The sequence below is a fragment of the Pipistrellus hanaki genome, assembly GCF_964339955.1.
Source record: "Pipistrellus hanaki genome assembly, chromosome: 7".
Lineage (NCBI taxonomy): Eukaryota > Metazoa > Chordata > Mammalia > Chiroptera > Vespertilionidae > Pipistrellus > Pipistrellus hanaki.
Window position 1 is genome coordinate 31,007,202 of NC_140509.1, and position 19,699 is coordinate 31,026,900.

At 37.9% G+C, this 19,699-nt stretch overlaps 1 protein-coding gene across 49 annotated transcripts in view; it reads left to right on the forward strand.

Moving 5' to 3' along the window:
- The window catches only part of RIMS1 (regulating synaptic membrane exocytosis 1), a 389,052-nt gene that overhangs the window by 334,163 nt on the left and 35,190 nt on the right, over positions 1-19,699 (forward strand). For 36 of the 49 annotated variants that reach the window (XM_084889224.1, XM_084889199.1, XM_084889177.1 and 33 more), the window contains one exon: positions 3,651-3,886. The exons of 6 other annotated variants lie outside the window; for them this stretch is intronic. In XM_084889224.1, coding sequence (XP_084745350.1) covers positions 3,651-3,886 — 236 coding nt within the window. Of the gene's footprint in view, positions 1-3,650; positions 3,887-19,699 lie in introns of those variants that run through there. 7 more of the 49 variants (XM_084889221.1, XM_084889192.1, XM_084889189.1 and 4 more) reach the window with 2 other exon arrangements.

The window sequence follows — 19,699 nt, forward strand, 5'->3', positions numbered from 1 at the left end:
AAAGACAGATTCCTGCCAAGACAGACAAAGATATTCTGGGATCTCAGGATGTTGGAATGTAAGGAGGGAGAATGGATGAGCCTACTGTTAAGGGACTAGTTGGTGATCATAAAGATCATCCTGTTATCGGAGTGCCCATGCCAGGACAGTGTGTAGGTTGCTTTCCACTCAGATACCAGTCCTTGGTCCAGTCAGCTATGGCTAAGGCCACAGGGTACGCTGCATCAAGCTGAACAGGAGCAAATGCCTGTGGCCCTTTTTATTCAAATGGGAGCAGTGTAACTGGGAGGCATGTCCAATACAGGTTGCTGACAAGCACAAAAACCAAACAAAACAAAATAAACCTTTAAGATAAGACCTTCAAACCCCATGATTGATAGAAAATGATTTCGACACCCTAGAAGAATTATCACTACACCACAAGTAATTAAAATTTTATGGACAGTATGGTACTGGGGCTATTACACTAATGCTAATGGTTACTATTTATTTTATAATTGAATATATTTTACAAATATGATTTTCAATTCAAGTAGGAGTTTCTCTTCATTATACAGATGAGATATCTGAGATTTTACAAACATCTGGAGCCACAAATAGCACAGGATGATGCTGTCACTTAAATCTAGGTCTGTCTTCGCCTAAAGCTCATAGGCTTTTGTCGTTAGTTTTGTTTTTGACTCTGCAAACCTGCCTATTTTAAAAACTAGGAATATAGTTAAAGAACAAAATAGAAAAGGAAATTTTGACATTAGAAATAGTTTAAATGTTAAAATCTGTGAAGCCCAGTTTCCTAAGGAATCTTCAGTAATCTTCCCCCATCTGAAATGTGGTATGTGCCCCAGGGAAGTACAGAAAGGAAACGGTAGGCATAGTTTTCCTGTGCTGCCCATCAGCCAAATAGATAAGAAATAAATAAGGTAAACTGTTGGATACTACAAGCTGGCTCCAGGGAGAATTTGTGAAATAGTCCCGCTGGCCCTCAGGTGGAATCATGTCTTTCTCTGTGAAGTCTGACCGATTTGGCATCAACTGTTATCATAAAACTCTTGCCTTCCTGAGTGAACATGCTCTGAGATCATTTTTCAGATTTTCAAAAATCTCTCTTATTATGTGTAGAATAATTATTTTTTGGCTTATATTTTATAATTCCATGCTATATTTTCTTGTTTATATGTTTAAAGTATACTTCCTACAAAATGTGGCACATTGCTAGACACACAGCTAGTGTTCCATAAGCAATATAATGTAAGTAATGATTATAATGATTAAGTTAATTAGTTTTATGTCAAACAAAATTTACTCTTTTTTTAAAATATATTTTATTGATTTTGTACGGAGAGGAAGGGAGAGAGATAGAGAGTTAGAAACATTGATGAGAGAGAGTCATCGATCAGCTGCCTCTTGCACACCCCCTACTGGGGATATGCTCGCAACCGTAGTATTTGGTTACTTCTTGAATTCTTCATCTTCTTCTTGGCCTCCTTTAGAGGGGTATGCAGTTGACTGACATTCTGGTAGCTGGCACTAGTCCGAGTTAATGGAAATGTACCCTTTGAAACCTCCCGTCTATATATATAAAAGCCTAAGCAACCATTCCACTGGTAGCTAGGATATACACTGACCACACCAGGGGGAAGACACTCACTCAATGCACAGGCATGGAAACATGGAACAGACTAATGAATCTCAGAGGGAATGGAGGAGGGAGGAAGGGAAGAGATTACTAAAGATCTTATATACAGTGGGGTCCCTTGGCCTGGCCTGTGGGGATTAGGCGGAAGCCGGCAGTCCGACATCCCCTGAGGGGTTCTGGATTGTGAGGGGGCGTAGGCCAGGCCAAGGGACCCTACCGGTGCACGAGTCCATGCACCGGGTCTCTAGTGTAATTATATGAAACTATAATCATTGATCAAATCACTGCAAAGAGTTTTACCCTCATTTTTAAAACACTGTCAAACAATATTTCCTTTTAAAATTTTTAACTAAATATTTTATTTTAAATGTTTTCATGTTTTATTTTTATGCCCAAAATATTTTTATGTTTCTGTGTACAAATTATTTCATTGCATCTGTACTGGCCTTGGATCATATAAAAATTCTTTCAAACAAAAAAAATTTTTTTTGAGGAAAAAAATGTATCTTGTTTATTCATAAAATTATTTTAATATAATTTCTTAATTCAAATCTCCCACCCCCCCACCAAGAATAGTAATCTCTTATTATACAGAGATTTCTCTTTTTTGTTGTTCAGGACTTTTATTTGTCAACATTGAAGAACATTTCACTGCTGTGATTAAATATCCATATAACATTTTTTAATCTTCCTACCTCATTTTGAATAAATGTTCATGATATAAATATTATAGGAGACATTTTTCTATACTTTTAAGCTTCTATATAACCTAAAGAACATTGTACAACATTTCATGGTAGTATTGCTCTCCCACCTTTTTGAACTCGGCCCACACCAATTTCTCTTTCTACTTAAATATTCATTATATATGTGACCACAAATATGCTATATGATCCCAAGATAAAACTTTGTTTTATCATTTCTAATCATATTAGTATTTATTTCAACCTATTAAGTGGTATCGCTGTGAAAATATGTTACATTACATCATGATGTGTTTTGTAGATGAAGTCAAGAAATAAAAAATTGATATGGTGGCAAGGGTTGTGTAAGCCAATGTTTGAAAGTATTTTGAGGCAGCATAAAATTAAGAGGGTCATTTCAGATATATCAATAAGTGCTGCAGATGCAACATTAATCTGAAAGGTTCAAAGTATCCTAACATCCTTGGCTCCCCACTTCCCTGCCTACCTCTCTCTAGCTCAGAAGCATACATTAACTTTGGCAGGAACCTTTCATGGTTCCTGAAATTCTCAACTATAATTTATTCATTTGGGAGAAAAGTATAGTAATATGATTCAAATAAACCAGTACAGACTGGGAACATAGACAATTAAATTTTTTAGAGAAAAGAACAACAAAAAGGAGAGTCTCAGCCTAAAGCATGTGGATTTGAGGGGCGAAAATCAAAAAATGAGATGACGTTTGGTGGAGGAGATGGAGCATCAGGGGACAACGATAGAAAAGGGAAATGCAGTTTTTTGACTCGTTAGCAGTCTTTCCTGGGCTCCTTAAGCCTCAGTTAGCAAAGATAATGTCTGCTCATTGGAATCCCAAAGGAAAACTAGAACAGATACTGTTTTAATTTTTTAAACCGTGTCATGTGGCAAATTCATTGTCCATCTTTAACAAAACTTTTTCCTCAGCAATACATAAAAACATGCTGAGTTGATTTAAATAGCTAATAGTAAATAGTATTAACTGAAGATAAATAGTAACTATTTACAAAATTGGCCAGTAACCTTTACCTACCATAGATAGTATGGCTGCATTTCTTTGTACTCTCTTTTGAAAAGCTTATAGCTTCTTCTGCTGTACTGTTTTAAGCTACATTTAGTAAATGTTTGGGCACAGTGATGTGATCTTAAAAGATGCCTAGCTGAAGGACTACGGCTCAACTAGCTTGGCCCCTAAAAATGTGCCTGGATTATTTCAAAATAAATTAGATGTAGAGTTTCCATTATGCTGACCTGTAATTTATGGATGCATATATGTTTTTACTTTGTAAATATAGTTCATTTACCCCTAAAATGCAAGGCAGACGGATGGGGACTTCAGGAAGAGCCATCACGAAGAGCACCAGTGTGAGTGGAGAGATGTACACACTGGAGCATAATGATGGCAGCCAGTCGGACACGGCCGTGGGGACCGTGGGAGCAGGTGGGAAGAAACGGAGGTCCAGCCTGAGCGCCAAGGTGGTTGCCATAGTGTCCCGACGGAGTAGAAGCACATCCCAACTAAGCCAAACAGGTGAGTGAAGCGAATGCAGCGTAAACATCTCAAGGTCTTGCCGGAGAGACCAGAGTGCATCTCCGTGCTGTGGATTGTGAGGGGATCGTAGACTGTAGTGATTCTTCTTTGCAAAGGCGGTTTCTTTTTCTGTCTCTGGAAATCTGTTACGTGTATGGGTTTTTTTTGTTTTGTTTTGTTTTTTTCTATACAGTTGTCTAACCAAGTATAATTGTCAACCTGTCATGTGGTCAGATATGTTTCTTTAAATTAATAGAAAATTAAAGTCATGTTTCTAACTATGCAAGGAAATGCAAAGAAGTGTTTAAGATCCAAATTGACTTATATGCAAGAAAAGCAACAGGATTTTCCTTTTCAAAATGTTCCACAATACAATTACGTATAATTTAGGCCCTATCTATATTTTTATAGAAAAGAAGGTCAGTTGTGCAACTTGAAATATAGTTTTTTATGGCACTATATGAACATAAAAATTGAACTGTAATTGTTAAATTTTCAATGCAAGTAAAAACCCTGCAGTTATCTTTTCTTTAGAAAAATGGGTCAGCGGATTTGTGCAAAGAATAATGTTTTAATACAAATTGAGTTTCCAATATTTTTCTACTGCTTATAAGTTTTAAAAGCTTTATGTCCTCAAGGTATTTAGGAAAAAAGCAAACAGGAAGATGGTTATTTCTGTATTATGAAATAGAAAAAAAACTGCCTAAGATTATATAACATTCAGTTAGACATTCTAACAATCCATTACTATGCTCAGTACTATGGAAAACAAAAGGTAAGAAAAATATTGAACTGATTTCAATTGTCAGCACCTGTCTCTCCTGGTATAAACATTGATACCATTTTTTATTCCTTAACAGCAAATGTGTTGTCCTCAAAGTTTACTTATACAAAAAACTTTCATGAAATCCTTTTTGTGGTTGACTTGGCATCCTGGAAAGTACCTGTTTAAAATTATGCATGCTACTGGACAGATTCACACATACATTAGAGATAGGAAAGTTTGAACCATTCAAAAATTGAACTAATAATACATCCACTTAGCTAATCAGAGGTTTGTCTTTCTGAAAACCATAGGTTTAGACAAAGCTAGATTAGCTAGCATCTCTGTGATAGACCTGCCTCTGTGTCAGCCCACTAAGATGAGCTAACTGTTTTCTTGAAGGAGAATTATTTATCTTCTTCAGGGTCAGGTTTCTTCCTTAGGAGGAGGAGGCATTCTTCCTTGTTTTGCTTTCTTTGCTTTCTAATTTTATAGTGGTGCTTGTTGGTTGATGGTGTTGATGCAATGATGCTTTACATACAGTGTGGACTGTGGATGAGCCTTTTACTACCAGATTTCCAAATCCTCCATCACATATATGAATAGAAATGTTCTGTGGTCATTTTAGGAAACCGTGTTTCCTGTATGAGAAGCTGCAGGTTTAAGAGATGGCTTATCTTCTCCCTCCAACTTTCTGCAGTCTTTCTCTTTTTCTTCTTCTACTGTAGTTAGTTCCCCCTCTATCCATTAATAGTTGAGTATCATTATATTTCCTTAGAATAAAACACAGCAGTAAGTTTAGATAGGAACCATACCTGTGACACAGCTTTTAAGTAACAAGTTCAAAGGATCACCATAGAAATGGCCCTTTTGCTTTATGAATTTAAATTTTACTCCAGCTACATTCATTGTTGAATTGCATATATCTACCTTCCCAAAAGTTGTATTGTTAGTAATTTGCCTGGAATACGCTGCCTGCTGCTGCCATAGGAGACTGGGTTGCAATATATGGGAGCACCAAGGACATTAGATTACAAAGCCAAGATAACGAAACAGTTCTGTTTCAAAGTGACTCAGTCATTGAATTTTGACTTTACCTTTCTAGGACTCTTTTCCTTTTTATTATTATATGAGAGACCCAGTGCATAAAATTGTGCACTCGGGAGGAGGGTTCCCCAGCCTGGCCTGTGCTCTCTCACAGTACGGGAGCCCCGCGATTGATCTCCCCAAAGTGGCAGACCCTGCCTACCCATCTGGGACTCCTCAATGGATTGCCCCAAAAAGGCCAGAGCTGGGGGACCCCACACCAGGGGACCCCCGGCCTTGCCCAGCAGAGCCAGAGCTGCCGGGACCCACCCGTGGTGGTGGGTTGTTATGGCTTGAGGGCATCATGACATGAAAGTGTGAGGGCATCAACCACATAGGCTTTTATTAGTATAGATAAGTTTGCTAATATAATGGGTGGGTTGGATTCATGTCCTCCTGTGAACTCTCCACATAATAAAATTTTATGTTTCTCTTCCTACCTCATAATGTTCCCTTTTATTTGATAACCTGTTCTCATTCTTGATGCCTCTGAAGTAAATGACAAGTGTTGGCAAAAATCAGTTATCGTTGTTCTTTGTTTCAGGGAGTGAGCTGGTTTTTCCCCTCTTCTGTCTTCTACAAGTGATTTTTTTCCTCTGTCAATGATTCTATTTCCTCTGTCCACTGAAGATTCAGTGACATTCAGAATTTCTCATTCTAAGAAATCTTATTTTCTATTGCTTCAGCTTCTACAAATGACCATCAGATCTATACTTTCAGATTCCTCCTCACCCAAGAAATATCCCCTCATCGAAATGTCCTATAGGAAAGCTCCTCTCAGATGCCCCACTGTAAATATGCTCAGCATTTCCACACATCTGAACACTCAGCTCTTCCTTTCAACACCACCGTTTTAATGGCTACAAACTCTTAGAACCTTTTTTTTTTAATTTTGTTTCCTAAACTCTGTCTTCCCCAGGCCCATCATCCCAGAAAAACAAACTATTTTTTATTCAATATTAAGAAGCATTAGACAAGTTGATTTAAATGGCGTTGTTGTGAAATAAAACTATTAATTCCAAACTGGTGAGGCTTTACAGGAAGCCCTCCAAGAGCACAGATGAGATGTGTTTTCTAATAGTGTCCACTGATCAGAGATTTGGAGGAGGAAAACACATAAAGGGTGGGGCAAAAATAGGTTTGTAGTTGTTCTAATGGAACATAATTCAATAACTAATAAATAATAATACAAAGATAAACTGCATTTCATGTACTCACAACTAAAAGCCTACTTTTGCCATACCCTCTACATTAATACAAGGTATGTATTCTATGGAATAGAATGTATATATCATGTTTAATTTAAATGTTTAATTATGTTTAATATAAAAGAACAACTTCGCTTAAGGGCTTCTAGTATAGTGAGCCCCTTTGGGATCCACCTTGTCACACTGGATTACAGATTCTCTCTCCTCTATCATACAGATGACAGATAATCAGGAAATGGTGAAGCCGTTGGAAATGAAGTTTAACCAGCTCTTTTTAGAATAAGATATTTTTAAGACACAATTGTTCTTTTTTTTTGTTTTATAGCCACAGGATTGCTTGAAGGTATATGTTTGAGACTGTTCAAAATCAACTAAAGTATAATTAAAAAATTGAAGAGCATAGTACATACACACACACACACAATTTACTAGGCTCTTTAATGTGTGTGTGTGTGTGTGTGTGTGTGTGTGTGTGTATTCTTATAGAATATTTCAAGTATAAATATGAATATTTTAAAATCACCTTTATCACACTTTTTACTCATAATGAAAGTAGGAATACATTTTTTTTTTAATTTTAACTAGGAGAATGACATAAACAGACAAGTTTCCAAACAATGACTCTCCTGCTACTACTGGTTAAATGCCTTCAAGCAATCAAGCACATGGCTAAACACCTGTTCAGTAAACAGTAGCTGAATTAGATTGAAAAGCAAAGTAGTTAAGGAAAGGAGAAGTGAAGAAAGAGCTCCTGATGCAGGAATATATTGTAATTGATGAAGGTCTGGGTAAATTTAGGGCTATGCTTTAGAATGGGAAGGAGATTGTACCTTACGTAGGTTTAATAAGGGCCACCCTGATGTACTGTGTGGATTTAGTCCCTCACTCACACACTAACTGTATAATATTCCTTCGGTGGTAATCTCCTCCTCACTTGTAAATGTGGGCATTATTGAGAAGGGTATACAAATCTGTGATGAGTCATCCCTAAATACACGCTTATAATTACCTACAAGTGTAAGGCGATTATGATAAGTATCTTAGAATGATAAGTATACATGAATAAACTGAATCTAACTGAATAAAAATAATAATAGGTTTACATTTCAAGAGCTTTCACCATGCACTCTTAAATTACATATATGCATGTGTGTGTACTTATAATTTCATTCTGTTATTGGTCACAACAAGTGTATTAAGTACCATCATTATTATTCCCATTTTGAAGTTGAAGAAATTGAGGCCTAGAGGGATTAGGTAACTTTACCAAGGTCCCATTGCAAGTTTTAGGGACAGAATTTAAACTCAGGATTCCTGGTGCCAGAGCCCGTGCTCTTAACCACTGGGCTAAAAGGAGGAGTTTAAAATAAACTTCAAAAAAACATTACTGCATAGCCATGTTGTTAGTACACCATAGGCACCATGCCAGGCACTTGGCTAAGAGCTAGGAGCACTAAAAAGATTGAATTAGATCTTATCCCTGTGCTCAGAGATATCACAGTGTAACAAGGCACATAACAAGTAAATATTTCGGTTCAAAAGGGCAACTATCCAAACATCACAGAGGGAACCAAAAAAGAGACTGTCACGCAGTCTTGAGAGGCTTCCTCGAAAAGATGAGCATTAAAAAATAAACTGGGAAGGACCTCCCAGAACTCGGGGACTAACACATTGATTAAATGTTGAAAATAAGTGTTTATTCCCCTGGGGTATGGCAAATCAATCCTAAAATCACTTGAAAGATTTATAATTTTAATTGGATATCCTGTTTGAGTTGTGAATGATTTTCTTCCACCAGATATGATAATACCAATTCTGAAATACCCACTGTGGCTAGTATAGTACTGGAGATATAGTTATTCAGTAATATAGGGTAAAATAAAAAAGCTAATCGTTTACATTTGCCAATGTTTTCATTTTTTTGTTGTTAATCTTCACAAGAGGATAAACAGGAGCCAAAGAATTAAATGAGACAATATAAAGCAAAATGCCAAACATAAAGTCCCTGTGCCATTTATGTACGTTACCAAGAGAAGTGGGAAGAGCCCTGACTTGGTGGCTCCGTTGGTTGGAGCATGGTCCCTTACACCAAAGGGCTGTGGACTTTATTTCCAGTCAAGGCACCTGCCTGGGTTTCTGGTTCCATTCTCCGTTAGGGCTCCATGAGAGGTAACCAATCAATGTTTGTCGTTCACATCTATGTGTTGTTGTTGTTTTTTCCTCTCTCTCCCCCATCCTCTTTCTAAAATCAATAATCCCCTGGCAATCACCAAGCAGTTGACAGTGTGCGTGATTTTTGTGGGGTTGGTTTTTGTTTGTTTTTTGCTTGTTTGTTCAATTACTCCGGACCCAGGCGCTCAACGCCCCATCTCCAACCACTGTCGCCTGCTCTCTATGTCTCTCTCAGACCTATTGATCTATTGATATTACCTCTTCTCATGGCAATGAGCAGAGCTCTTTCTTATTCTCACTCAGAATATGGGTCTAAAAGACTTTCTTTTTTTTTTTGCCTTGGCAATTTATCTCAATGAAATGAAACACTTCTTTCATTATAGTCATTGAATAAAACATTTCAGAAAATCCATAATAGAGTTAAGAACTACACAGAGTTTATTAGCCTCAAAGAAGATTATAATATAGGCAAAAATGTAAATATTCTAAGAAGTTTTGGGAGATTTGTGGCTATTTGACTTCACACTTGCTTAATAAGAGTTAATGAACTTCCAAAGCATATCACTAACTTCTCAAGATAAAAGTCATAGATAGAAACTAACAAAATTGCCCTTATTCCACTGTCAAGTAAAGAATACTGCAACTGATAAAACTATAACTGTAACACTCACCCAAAGGGATAGTGCTTGAATAAGCTGATTTTAATGCACATCGAAATTGTTTTAAAATGCACATTTGACAATAACCATGCCAAGAACATTTTCAAGATATTAAATTTCCTCTGCTAATCTTTTATTTTCGTTTTCTTCCCAAAAGTCATACAGACACAGCAAACCATAAAATAAATCAGCTTAGACCTCGTACTTCCTAAACCTTGGAAAATGAGTGTCTTACATTTTCCCTAGGACTTATTTTTTTCTCCTGACAAGCAATTCAGTCTACCAAAACATTCTCTGTATTCTGAGTCCAGTGCTGCTTTGTGAAGAAACTCTGCCTTCCCTCCTCCCTTACAAACGTAAGTGGTAGCTGCAGGGAAGAAAGTCTAAGGTGGTCTCCGAATGCTCTAGGAAAAGTGTTCTTGGCTCTGCTGATTATAATCGAAGCAAAAACTGCGTGCCTCTCCAAAAGTTTCAAGCACTGAACACTACTGTGAATCACAACCTTGCTGAAGTCTAAATTCCTTCTCTGTGCCTCATTTATTTGATTCATTTAATAGCACAAGAAAAACATTCTGAGGAACGTAATGTTTCGTGTTCTTTGTTTTCCTGAACACAAAATCACGGTGCCAGAAATGATTCTCAAGTCTGCAAAACCATCAAATGAATGTAAGCATGGGTTCCTTTATTTACTGGTGCTGTCTGGCTTAGGAATTCACTACTGTTAATAGAGATTCAATGTGGCTATAGTAGCTCATCTTCTGAGAGATGCCCTAATAAGGATGAATATTTTCAAGCATACACCAGCTGCTCTAATTTTGTCCTTTTTCTTGTTCTGGCCTATAAATTTTGAGTTTGGCTAATATGCAGATATACTTTTAGGTTGCTTTGGCAGAAAAAAATATCTGAGAGAAATGAATTTTTATAATTAATTTGTATTTTAGGATTTGGATGAGGAAAGGACACTAGCAACACTTATGTGCCTTCAAAGCACAATACAATAGTAGTCAAATAATTATATGTGGTGATAATTATTGTTAACTGTACTAAGATAATTTTTAAACATGAGGTCAATTTCAAAATGGGTGTTATAAAATATTTTGGTTCACTCAAATGTAATAAGAAACTTCTCTGGTTATTTTTACAGCAGGTGACCAATTTCAGTGCATTCTCATTTCATGCAGAGTGGTTTTATATTGAGATATTTTTGTTGATTTACTGCAGTGATTTTCATCCTTATTCATCTCATGACACACATAAATTAATTACTAAAATTCTGCAGCACACCAAAATTTATATGTTTTGCAAATCTGACAAAAAGGTATTATTTTGATTGACTTACAAAAAAAAAAAAGAATAATGAAAATAGTAAATTACCTACCATTTTTGCTCCCAAGTGACTTTTTTTTTTTTTTAATTAGGTTCCTATACTTGTATATGAGGATTTCTGGTTCCAAGATACTGGTTCACATTGATAATGATTAATTACAGTTTCCAACACCCTCTGACATATATCATTTCATTTAATAAAAGTCTGTCTATTAACTTTGTGGAAATATATAGGTAAGAAATACAAAACTATCCAGGTTTTTTGGAAATCTATATTTTGTTGGGGTAGAGATAGAGGATCCCTGTGCAAAATGGATCTAACTAGCTGACTTTGGAAGCCAGCTAGTGATTTCCTATGTTGAAAATAGAACTTTTGATGTCAGGCCAGTACATTGTGCTACTTATTACAGGCTCATTTACGTTGTAAAGGATTCTTTTCTTGTGACTAGAGAATGTGGCACACATGATTAGTCATGGTTTTAGTGAGGCTTAAATAAACTTATGTTCTTGCACTACAGGAGAACTAGCGGTCAGCATACCAGATTCAAACTCAGTACTCTGAGATGTTTTTGTAAATGGAAATATCACATTTTATTAGTTATTAATTTAAAACCAAAAAAGTTTCCAACAATTCATCAAATAGTAAGTAGTCATATATTTAGGAAAGTTTCAAATGAAAAAGGGTTTAAATATATAAATTTATATTTGTAATAAACATATAGTTGCATTGAACACTTTGCTATTTTCTAATGAAGTAAAAGTATGTTGACTGGAAATATAAGCAAATCAATATCTTAATTTAATATTTTGATCACTTTGAATTTGAAAGTATAGAAACTGAACATAGAGGGAGGGTCTAGAGTAGGGGTGTCGAACTCAATCAGAGAAGGGGCCAAAATCTAAAATCCAGCCTAAATCCCTGTCCGAATGGTTTACTGAACAGTCATAAACTGACAATGTCATAAACTGACAGCGGAGTGCAGTGATGACAGCGCGGTGCGGGCCACATTGCAAGGCCTGGCGGGCTGGATTTGGCCCGCGGGCCTTGTGTTTGACACATGTGGTCTAGAGAATAAAGTTTATTAATTAAAAATTCACAGGAAAATAAATTCAAGAGATAGTGAACCAATTGTAGATGATTCAACCTGCTTGCTTAAAAAAAATTGCCAATTTCTATTTAAATCTTCTACCTTGGGAAATTTATCCAAACAGTTATATAGTTATTTTTAAAAAGGGAAAATTTAAAATAAAATAAAAAAGAGAAGATGTCTTTAAGAAAGAGTACATAAAATTTCAAGGAGATTTTATGATCTTCAGCAAATCATTGACAAAAGAATACCAATTGACATACATATCAGAGACTTACTGATAAGACTGATGTGAATATTAACATTTTACCTTCAAAGTGAGAACTTACTTTTCTTCGTTTAGTCTTTGGCTTTCTGTAATGCTTAATAAATATGTCTTCTCAAAGGCCTTTCTTTATTGTGTCTTTTAAAGACTCAAGCATTCTATTTTTGTAGAGAAAAACTATCCACCTTAATAAATTATGCAGTTCATTTTGACAACCGAACCATATTCTGTATGCAGTTAACATGAAGTACAAAGGCTGAATTCAAATGTTTTAATGTGTTAAATGCATTCACCAGGATGATAAAGCATTTTTTCCCAGAAAATGCTTGAATTTGCTCTAAGTGTCATTGCGAGTATTGATTTTAATTCCGCACGGATATGTGGCCTGACGCCTGGGTCCCTTGGTGAGAGCGCCTGCCTCAAAGTGGCTTTATAATTGCTGAACTCCGTTGACCTCCTTCTGAGGCTGGTGCTGGAGGCGGAAGCCTGTCTCCTCGAGACCCCTGCCAGAGTTTGCGACTCAGTCAGCTCGTCCTAGATTCTCCGGCCCGAGAGCACAATTTGACAATTTGGTGCACATCTTTTTACTCTGCCAAAGGCTTAGTGGCGTTATTCAAAGTAATGCCAGTTGTGTATTCTTTTGTTCTGCTTTTATATTTTTATAGTTTTCACTGTTGCATAACCATTCCCAAGGCATTTAAGAAAAGCCTATATACCCTTTGGAACTCCGCACTGAGTGTTCTTCATGGGACACAAGAAATAGAAAGCATTTTCTTTGTCCTCCCGTTATTCACAAGTTTCATTTGCTACGTAAGCAGTATATCTGCAGCCAAAGGGCTACCCTACTTTTCCTGAACATTACCACTTACAAAGCCTTCCATGTTTACCATCTCATCAGGGCCAACTCATTCAAAGCTTTTAAAATAAGAGCCTGATTATTTTTAGGAAAGATCAGGGATGCATGGAGGAAGGATTCCTGAAAGAAAAGAAAAAAAGTGTTTTAAAGTTACATCTAAGTATATGCTCTTTATCCTCGAAGTTTCTATAGAAGTTAAAATGCTCTTAACTTTTCTTTCCACGTGAGAATTAAATATCAAGGAAAGAAGCATAAATATCTAATTTCACACACATATCACCTCTACTTTTCATTTTCAAAAGAATCTGCTTTTGTAGTATACCATGCTAACATTGATTGTTCATTCTTAGTAACGTTCTGCTCACTTCCCCAAGGTAAAAATAAGCCATTATTTTTGTTTGAAGCCTTGCCTTTTTTTTCTACCTTTAAATCTTTAGGCCTCAAACTTGTAATTGTTTGCCCCTGAACTTAAGTGGCTGCTGCTTTTATTCCCACTCAGCAAGAGCAGGGATATCAAATATTTCATTCACCCCACAGATACCTATCAAATGGCTATCAGTTGCTAACAAGAATGGCCAAAGCATGGTCAGCCTGTAGTATGTGACTGGCCCTGTGGTGAAACACTTATGTGCATTTTCACATTTAATTCTCTCAACAATCCTGTGAGGTTGCTAAGAGTTTATTACATAATCTGCTGATTCTCTCTGGATTTAAAAGGGGAAAACAAAGGCTAAAAGCAGTTAAGCCATTTGCCCAAAGTCACACAGCTAGGGACTGGCAGAGAAAATTTGAATTTGTATGCTATGGACTGAATATTTGTATCACCTTAAAATTCATATGTTGAAACCCAATGTCCAATGGGGTGGTATTGGGATGTGAGGCCTTTGGGAGGTGATTAGGTCATGAGGATAGAGTTCTCATGAAGTTATAAAACAGACCCCAAAGAGCTAGCACCCCCTTTCTTCCTGTGAGATTACTGCCAAAGACAGCCACCTATAGGGAAGTGGGCCCTCCCACCAGACACCAGGTCTTCCAGTGCTGTGATCTTGGACTTCCCAGTCCCTAGAGCTGTGAGAAATGTTTGTTGCTTATAAGGCACCTAATTTATGGTATTTTTGTTAGAGCAGCATGAATAGATGAAGGTAGTTATTGACTACTATACTGCATGGCCTGGGTAGGATTAAAATCCTGTTAATTGTTAATTAAGTGTATAATTATTTATAAAATATCCAGAATACCCAGTGTCAATGGTTAGCATTTTGTCATTTCTACAGATGTTTATAAGACTAGAAAAGTATTTAATTTGGATTCTGTTTCCCTTTATAGGGAGAAAGCTATAAAATGTGTATCTGCATAATTTCACATACTAAGACTAAGCTAAAGCACACCACTGCTTTTTCTTCTTCAGTTACATGCTTTACTTTATGATTAGTCCTGTTTTCCTGTCTGGGGAGGGAAACAGAGAGAGCTAAAGTAACTTGCCAAGTTCACACTCACGAGGGCAGAGCTGGCAAATGGACTACACTGCTGTGCTCTTAAGTGGAGCCTGTCCTTGAAGTGGGCCAGTGAAATACACTGTCAGCCAGCTGTCTGGCTCAGGGGCCATGATACTGTAGCGACACCCCAACAATTTGATGAACTATTTGAGCTAATGCTATCTCAAAGCGTGCAAAGCCTCAAACACAGTAACATTTTACTACTTGTAGCTTTAATAAAAATGAGCTTGCTGAGCACCTGTGAGTTTAGTACATTCTGCTAGGTGTTTCTTGGGAAAGGGGGTGTAGGAAGACTGGGTCATACCTCAAATTGCACTGTCTTCTTGCTAAGTAGGAAGTTATATTCGGAAAGGTAATGTTTTTTCTCTGCACCATGTCACTGGTCTCTGAGCATAGAGGGAAGGGGTTATCAAAAGAAGAAAGGAGCTCAGCCTGTGTGGTCCAGTAGATTGAGCATCAACCTATGAACCAGGAGGTCACGGTTCAATTCCCGGTCAGGGCACATGCCCAGATTTCAGCTTGATCCCTGGAGTGTGGTTTGTGGGAAGTAGCCGATCTATGATTCTCCCTCATCAGTGATTTTTCTATTCCTCCCTCCCTCTTCTTCCGTGAAATGAATAAAAATATATTTTAAAAAGAAGAAGAAAAGATTTCCCAGGGACAGCTGGGAGAGAGGTGGACAGAGAAGTGAAGGAAGAGAGTTTAAAGACTGTGTACAGAATTGTGAGACTCCCTTTGGTCCATTTGTCTAATTGCAATAGGTAGCAGGGGAAGCGAATGGTGCCCTGTGGAAGAAGGGAATCCGGTTACAATGAAGGCATCAGGCAGTTATCGACAAATGTCACCTCGCTACAAGTTAGCTGTTGGGAGGAAATAGGAAAATAAATTAAGGAAGTCATTTATATCTTAAGGAATGCCTCTACAAACTTAAAAAGAAAACTAGATTCATTTGCTCTGTGTATTTAACTGATTTATTTATCCACAAGGATAAGCCTAATTATAGAAAATAATAAAGGCAGGGTTTAGTAGGTACTTATTATGAGCCAAACTGGCACAATTATACTATTCTACCATTATTATTATCACCATTTTTATTTTTATTTATTTATTTTTAAAATATATTTTATTGATTTTTTACAGAGAGGAAGGGAGAGGGATAGAGAGTCAGAAGCATTGATGATGAGAGAAACATTGGTCAGCTGCCTCCTGCACAACCCCTACTGGGAATGTGCCCACAACCAAGGTACATGCCCTTGACTGGAATTGAACCTGGGACCCTTCAGGCCGAAGACCAAAGCTTCATCCAGGGAGCCAAACCTTTAAGGCTATTATCACCATTTTAAGATAAGGAAATTCAAACTCAGGAAAACTAGATAATTTGCCCCAGGACACAGAGCCACTAACTAGTAGATACGGTATTTGTATGCTAGCATCTATGCTCTTAGCCATCAGACTGCACTGCCATCCTCAAATAACTTTATAATGTTAAAATAATTGTAGCTGTTATAAAAATTGACCATAAAACATATAAAGGCTCCAAATTTAATATAATCCTATTTATTATTTATTGAACAGTTAGCAGGTATTATAGTTGACAGTCCACTCTCCTCCAGGCAATAGTCTGAGTACTCAGTCTCTTTACCATTTATGCCTTTCTGTCATCTGAATCCACATGGCTGGAGGGTAGAAGGAGAGTGGAAAAAGTACACCTGCTTGTTAAAAACCTTGCTCTGGAAGTGCCACACATCATTTGTGTTAGTTGATCTATTAGTGACAGAAAATCACATGAGCAAGCTGACATGCTAGGTATGGAGGCTGGGAAATAACAATTCTGGCTTAATGGTCATTTAGTATTAATTTTATGCAATGGAAGGAAGCGAACAGCTAACTGGCTCTCAGACATGTGGTTTAACTTATCTTTCATTATAATTAACTAAATCATTTGAGAGCTTAAAATATTGTTTTAAGTAGAGTGAAAATACTGGTGCTTTCTTATGTTATTACTAGAGGCCTGGTGCATGAAATTCGTGCATGGGGGGGGTCCTCTCAGCCTAGCCTGCACCCTCTCCAATCCAGGACCCCTTGGACGATGTCTGACTGCCAATTTGGGCCTAAATTGGCAGTTGGATATCCCTCTCACAATCCTGGACCACTGGCTCCTAACCACTCACCTGCCTGCCTGGTTGCCCCTAACTATCCCCTCCCCCCAGGCCTGATTGCCCCTAACTGCCCCCATGCTGGCCTGGTCGTCCCTAACTATCCCCCTCCTACCCCCCACCTCCAGCCAGGTTGCCTCCAACTGCCCCCTCCATCGGCCACATTGTACCTCACTGCTCCCCCTGCCAGCCTAATCACCCCCAATTGTCCCCCTCTGCCAGCCTGGTTACCCCTAACTGCCACCTCCCCCACCCCCAGCCTGGTTGTCCCACTCAACCTGCTTGTTCAGTCATTTGGTCATCCCTCACTAATCCCCCTGCCATCCTGGTTGCCCCACATAGCCTGCTTGTTCAATAGGCTTTTTGGTCGTCCTTCACTGACCTTCCTGCTGGTCTGGTCATAGGCAGCCATTTTGTGAGGGTGTGAGGGTTAATTTATATATAACCTCTTTATTATATAGGATGGGATTTGTAGATTGGCAGTGTCATCTGGAGCCTCTTTATCCTGGTTTCAAAGGCTGTCAAATTCTGAAACTGGCCCCAGAATTTCTGTTCATTGATCAGTTTTAAATTCTCCAGGCCTCTTCTGACTCTCAGAGTCCAGCTTCCTCTGTTCCATATCACACAGACCAGGGTATGAGGCTCAGCCAGTTATTTATTAGTATAACAAGACAAAATTAAAACTGGGCTCACGCCCAGCATTTATGCATTAATCTACTGTAATAAAAATTCTATTGGGAGCAGGGGGATTGGGGGAAAGGAGGTAATTGGGAAGGGGTCATATCACTAGACACACAGCATTTTGCCTTTTTTTTCTCTCTTCTCTCTTCTGCTCCTCCATTGTTTCTCCTAGATTCTGTTGATATCTATAAATAACAAGCATGTACATTTATATATCACTCTTCCAAGTTTTTTTTAGCAATATTAACTTATTTAATCTATAAAACAAGCCTGTGAGATAATTCTCTTATCATTTTTTCTGTGTAGCAGTGAGGAAACTCAAATAGAGATTAACAAACTATAACTTTAAATACTTTTGATAAGGGAGATGCTCATTTCTGTTGTTTCCCTTTAGTGCAGCCCTAACTTTCACACATCATACATGGAGTTCCCAAGCCACAGCTGCTGCCTGTCAGAGAACAGTCCATGTTCAGCATGGTGGCTCCCTTCGCTGTAGAACACAGAAAAGTACCCAGACCATCCCTGTGTTTGTGCATTTAGATGAATATGTTCTCCTCCTTCACCCTCATAGAAGGGAGTAAAGAATAGGGGAAAAAATAGTGCTAATGCTGATCATTAAAAATAGACATCATTTCAACAAAATATAATTAAAGGCTGCATCTAATGGGCAAGGTGGAGTAATGAAAGTGTGGGAGAGATCTTTACAGTTCTACTGTGAGGGTCATGACCTCAAAAACGTTTCAATGAATCTTTTGCAAAGTAAGGCTATCAGTTTGTAGGAACTGGAAGAAATATTTAGAAGTGATAGCAGAGATTCCAAATTTCTAATTAGCAAAGTCTGTTTTGGTAAATTGAGAAGTTCTTTCCCGGCCAGCATAGAGCAGTGGTTGAGCATGGACCTATGAACCAGGAGGTCAGGTCCAATTCCCGGTCAGGGCACATGCCCAGGTTGTGGGCTCAATCCTATGTGGGGCGTGCATGAGGCAGCCAATCAATGATTCTCTCTCATCATATGTGTCTATCTCTCCCTCTACCCTCCTCTCTGAAATCAATTTTTTTTTTAAATAAAAAGAGAGTTCTTGTTTGCAAAATATTAAACTTAACTAGAGAGAATATGTAGGAACAAATAAAGAAGACATTATCTGAGATATGAACACAGAAGGTGGCTCATTAGGTTTGTCATGGAGGAGAATAGGTTTCAAAATTCCCATGTTCTAATGGAAGGAAGATTTGAAGGGGAGAGATCAGGGAAGAATGTAATTAATAAAGCGTGGTTCTTGAGAAGGCAGCGGGGAGAAGGATGCAGGGAAGAGGAGAGACCTTTTGCCTTGTGACAGGGAGAAGTAGGGAAAGGATAGATTTGGAAGTTTGGGGGCTCTGTATCTGGTACATCAGGCCCCAGATAACTATCTGTGCGCTACCTAAACACACAGGTCCTCAAACATGACTGCTAACTGCCCTCAGGGTGCCTAACAGAGCCCCAGCCACTAATATCAGAGGAGACATCCTAAACCTAACATGGCAGCTAACGTGTCTAAGAAGCCATGTAAGGGTCTTTCCCACCCCCATTTATTTGTGTTCTCTGAGCTTCACCTGCCCTTTAAGTTACAGATTAGAAAATAATTTACCTTCATTCCCAAATAGCACAGAGCCAGTTAGGAGCATCTCCAATGGTTCCTAAATGGTGAGCATTTCAGGCAGGCGCATAAATAGCAAAGCTTATTGAATTAATAATCAGCATCCATGCAGCCACCAGTACCTCTCAAGGACAAGAAACTAATTCACTGTCATGTTCTTATATTCGACATGCATTTCTATAATTAATGTGTAAAGTAACACAGGTTGCCTGCCCAGTTGGCAAGGATTTTTCTTCAAGGGTTGTGTGAAATAAATAATGCTTATAAAACATACATCACAAAGGCAAAGTGCTTCTCAAAGTTTTGTTTCAAATACCGGTGTTGTTATGTGTCAAAGTGACTTTTTTCCCTTGAACATGTGCATGAGAAATCATGAAAATAACCCACCATATAAAATATTTGTTTCACTCATCTTTCTAG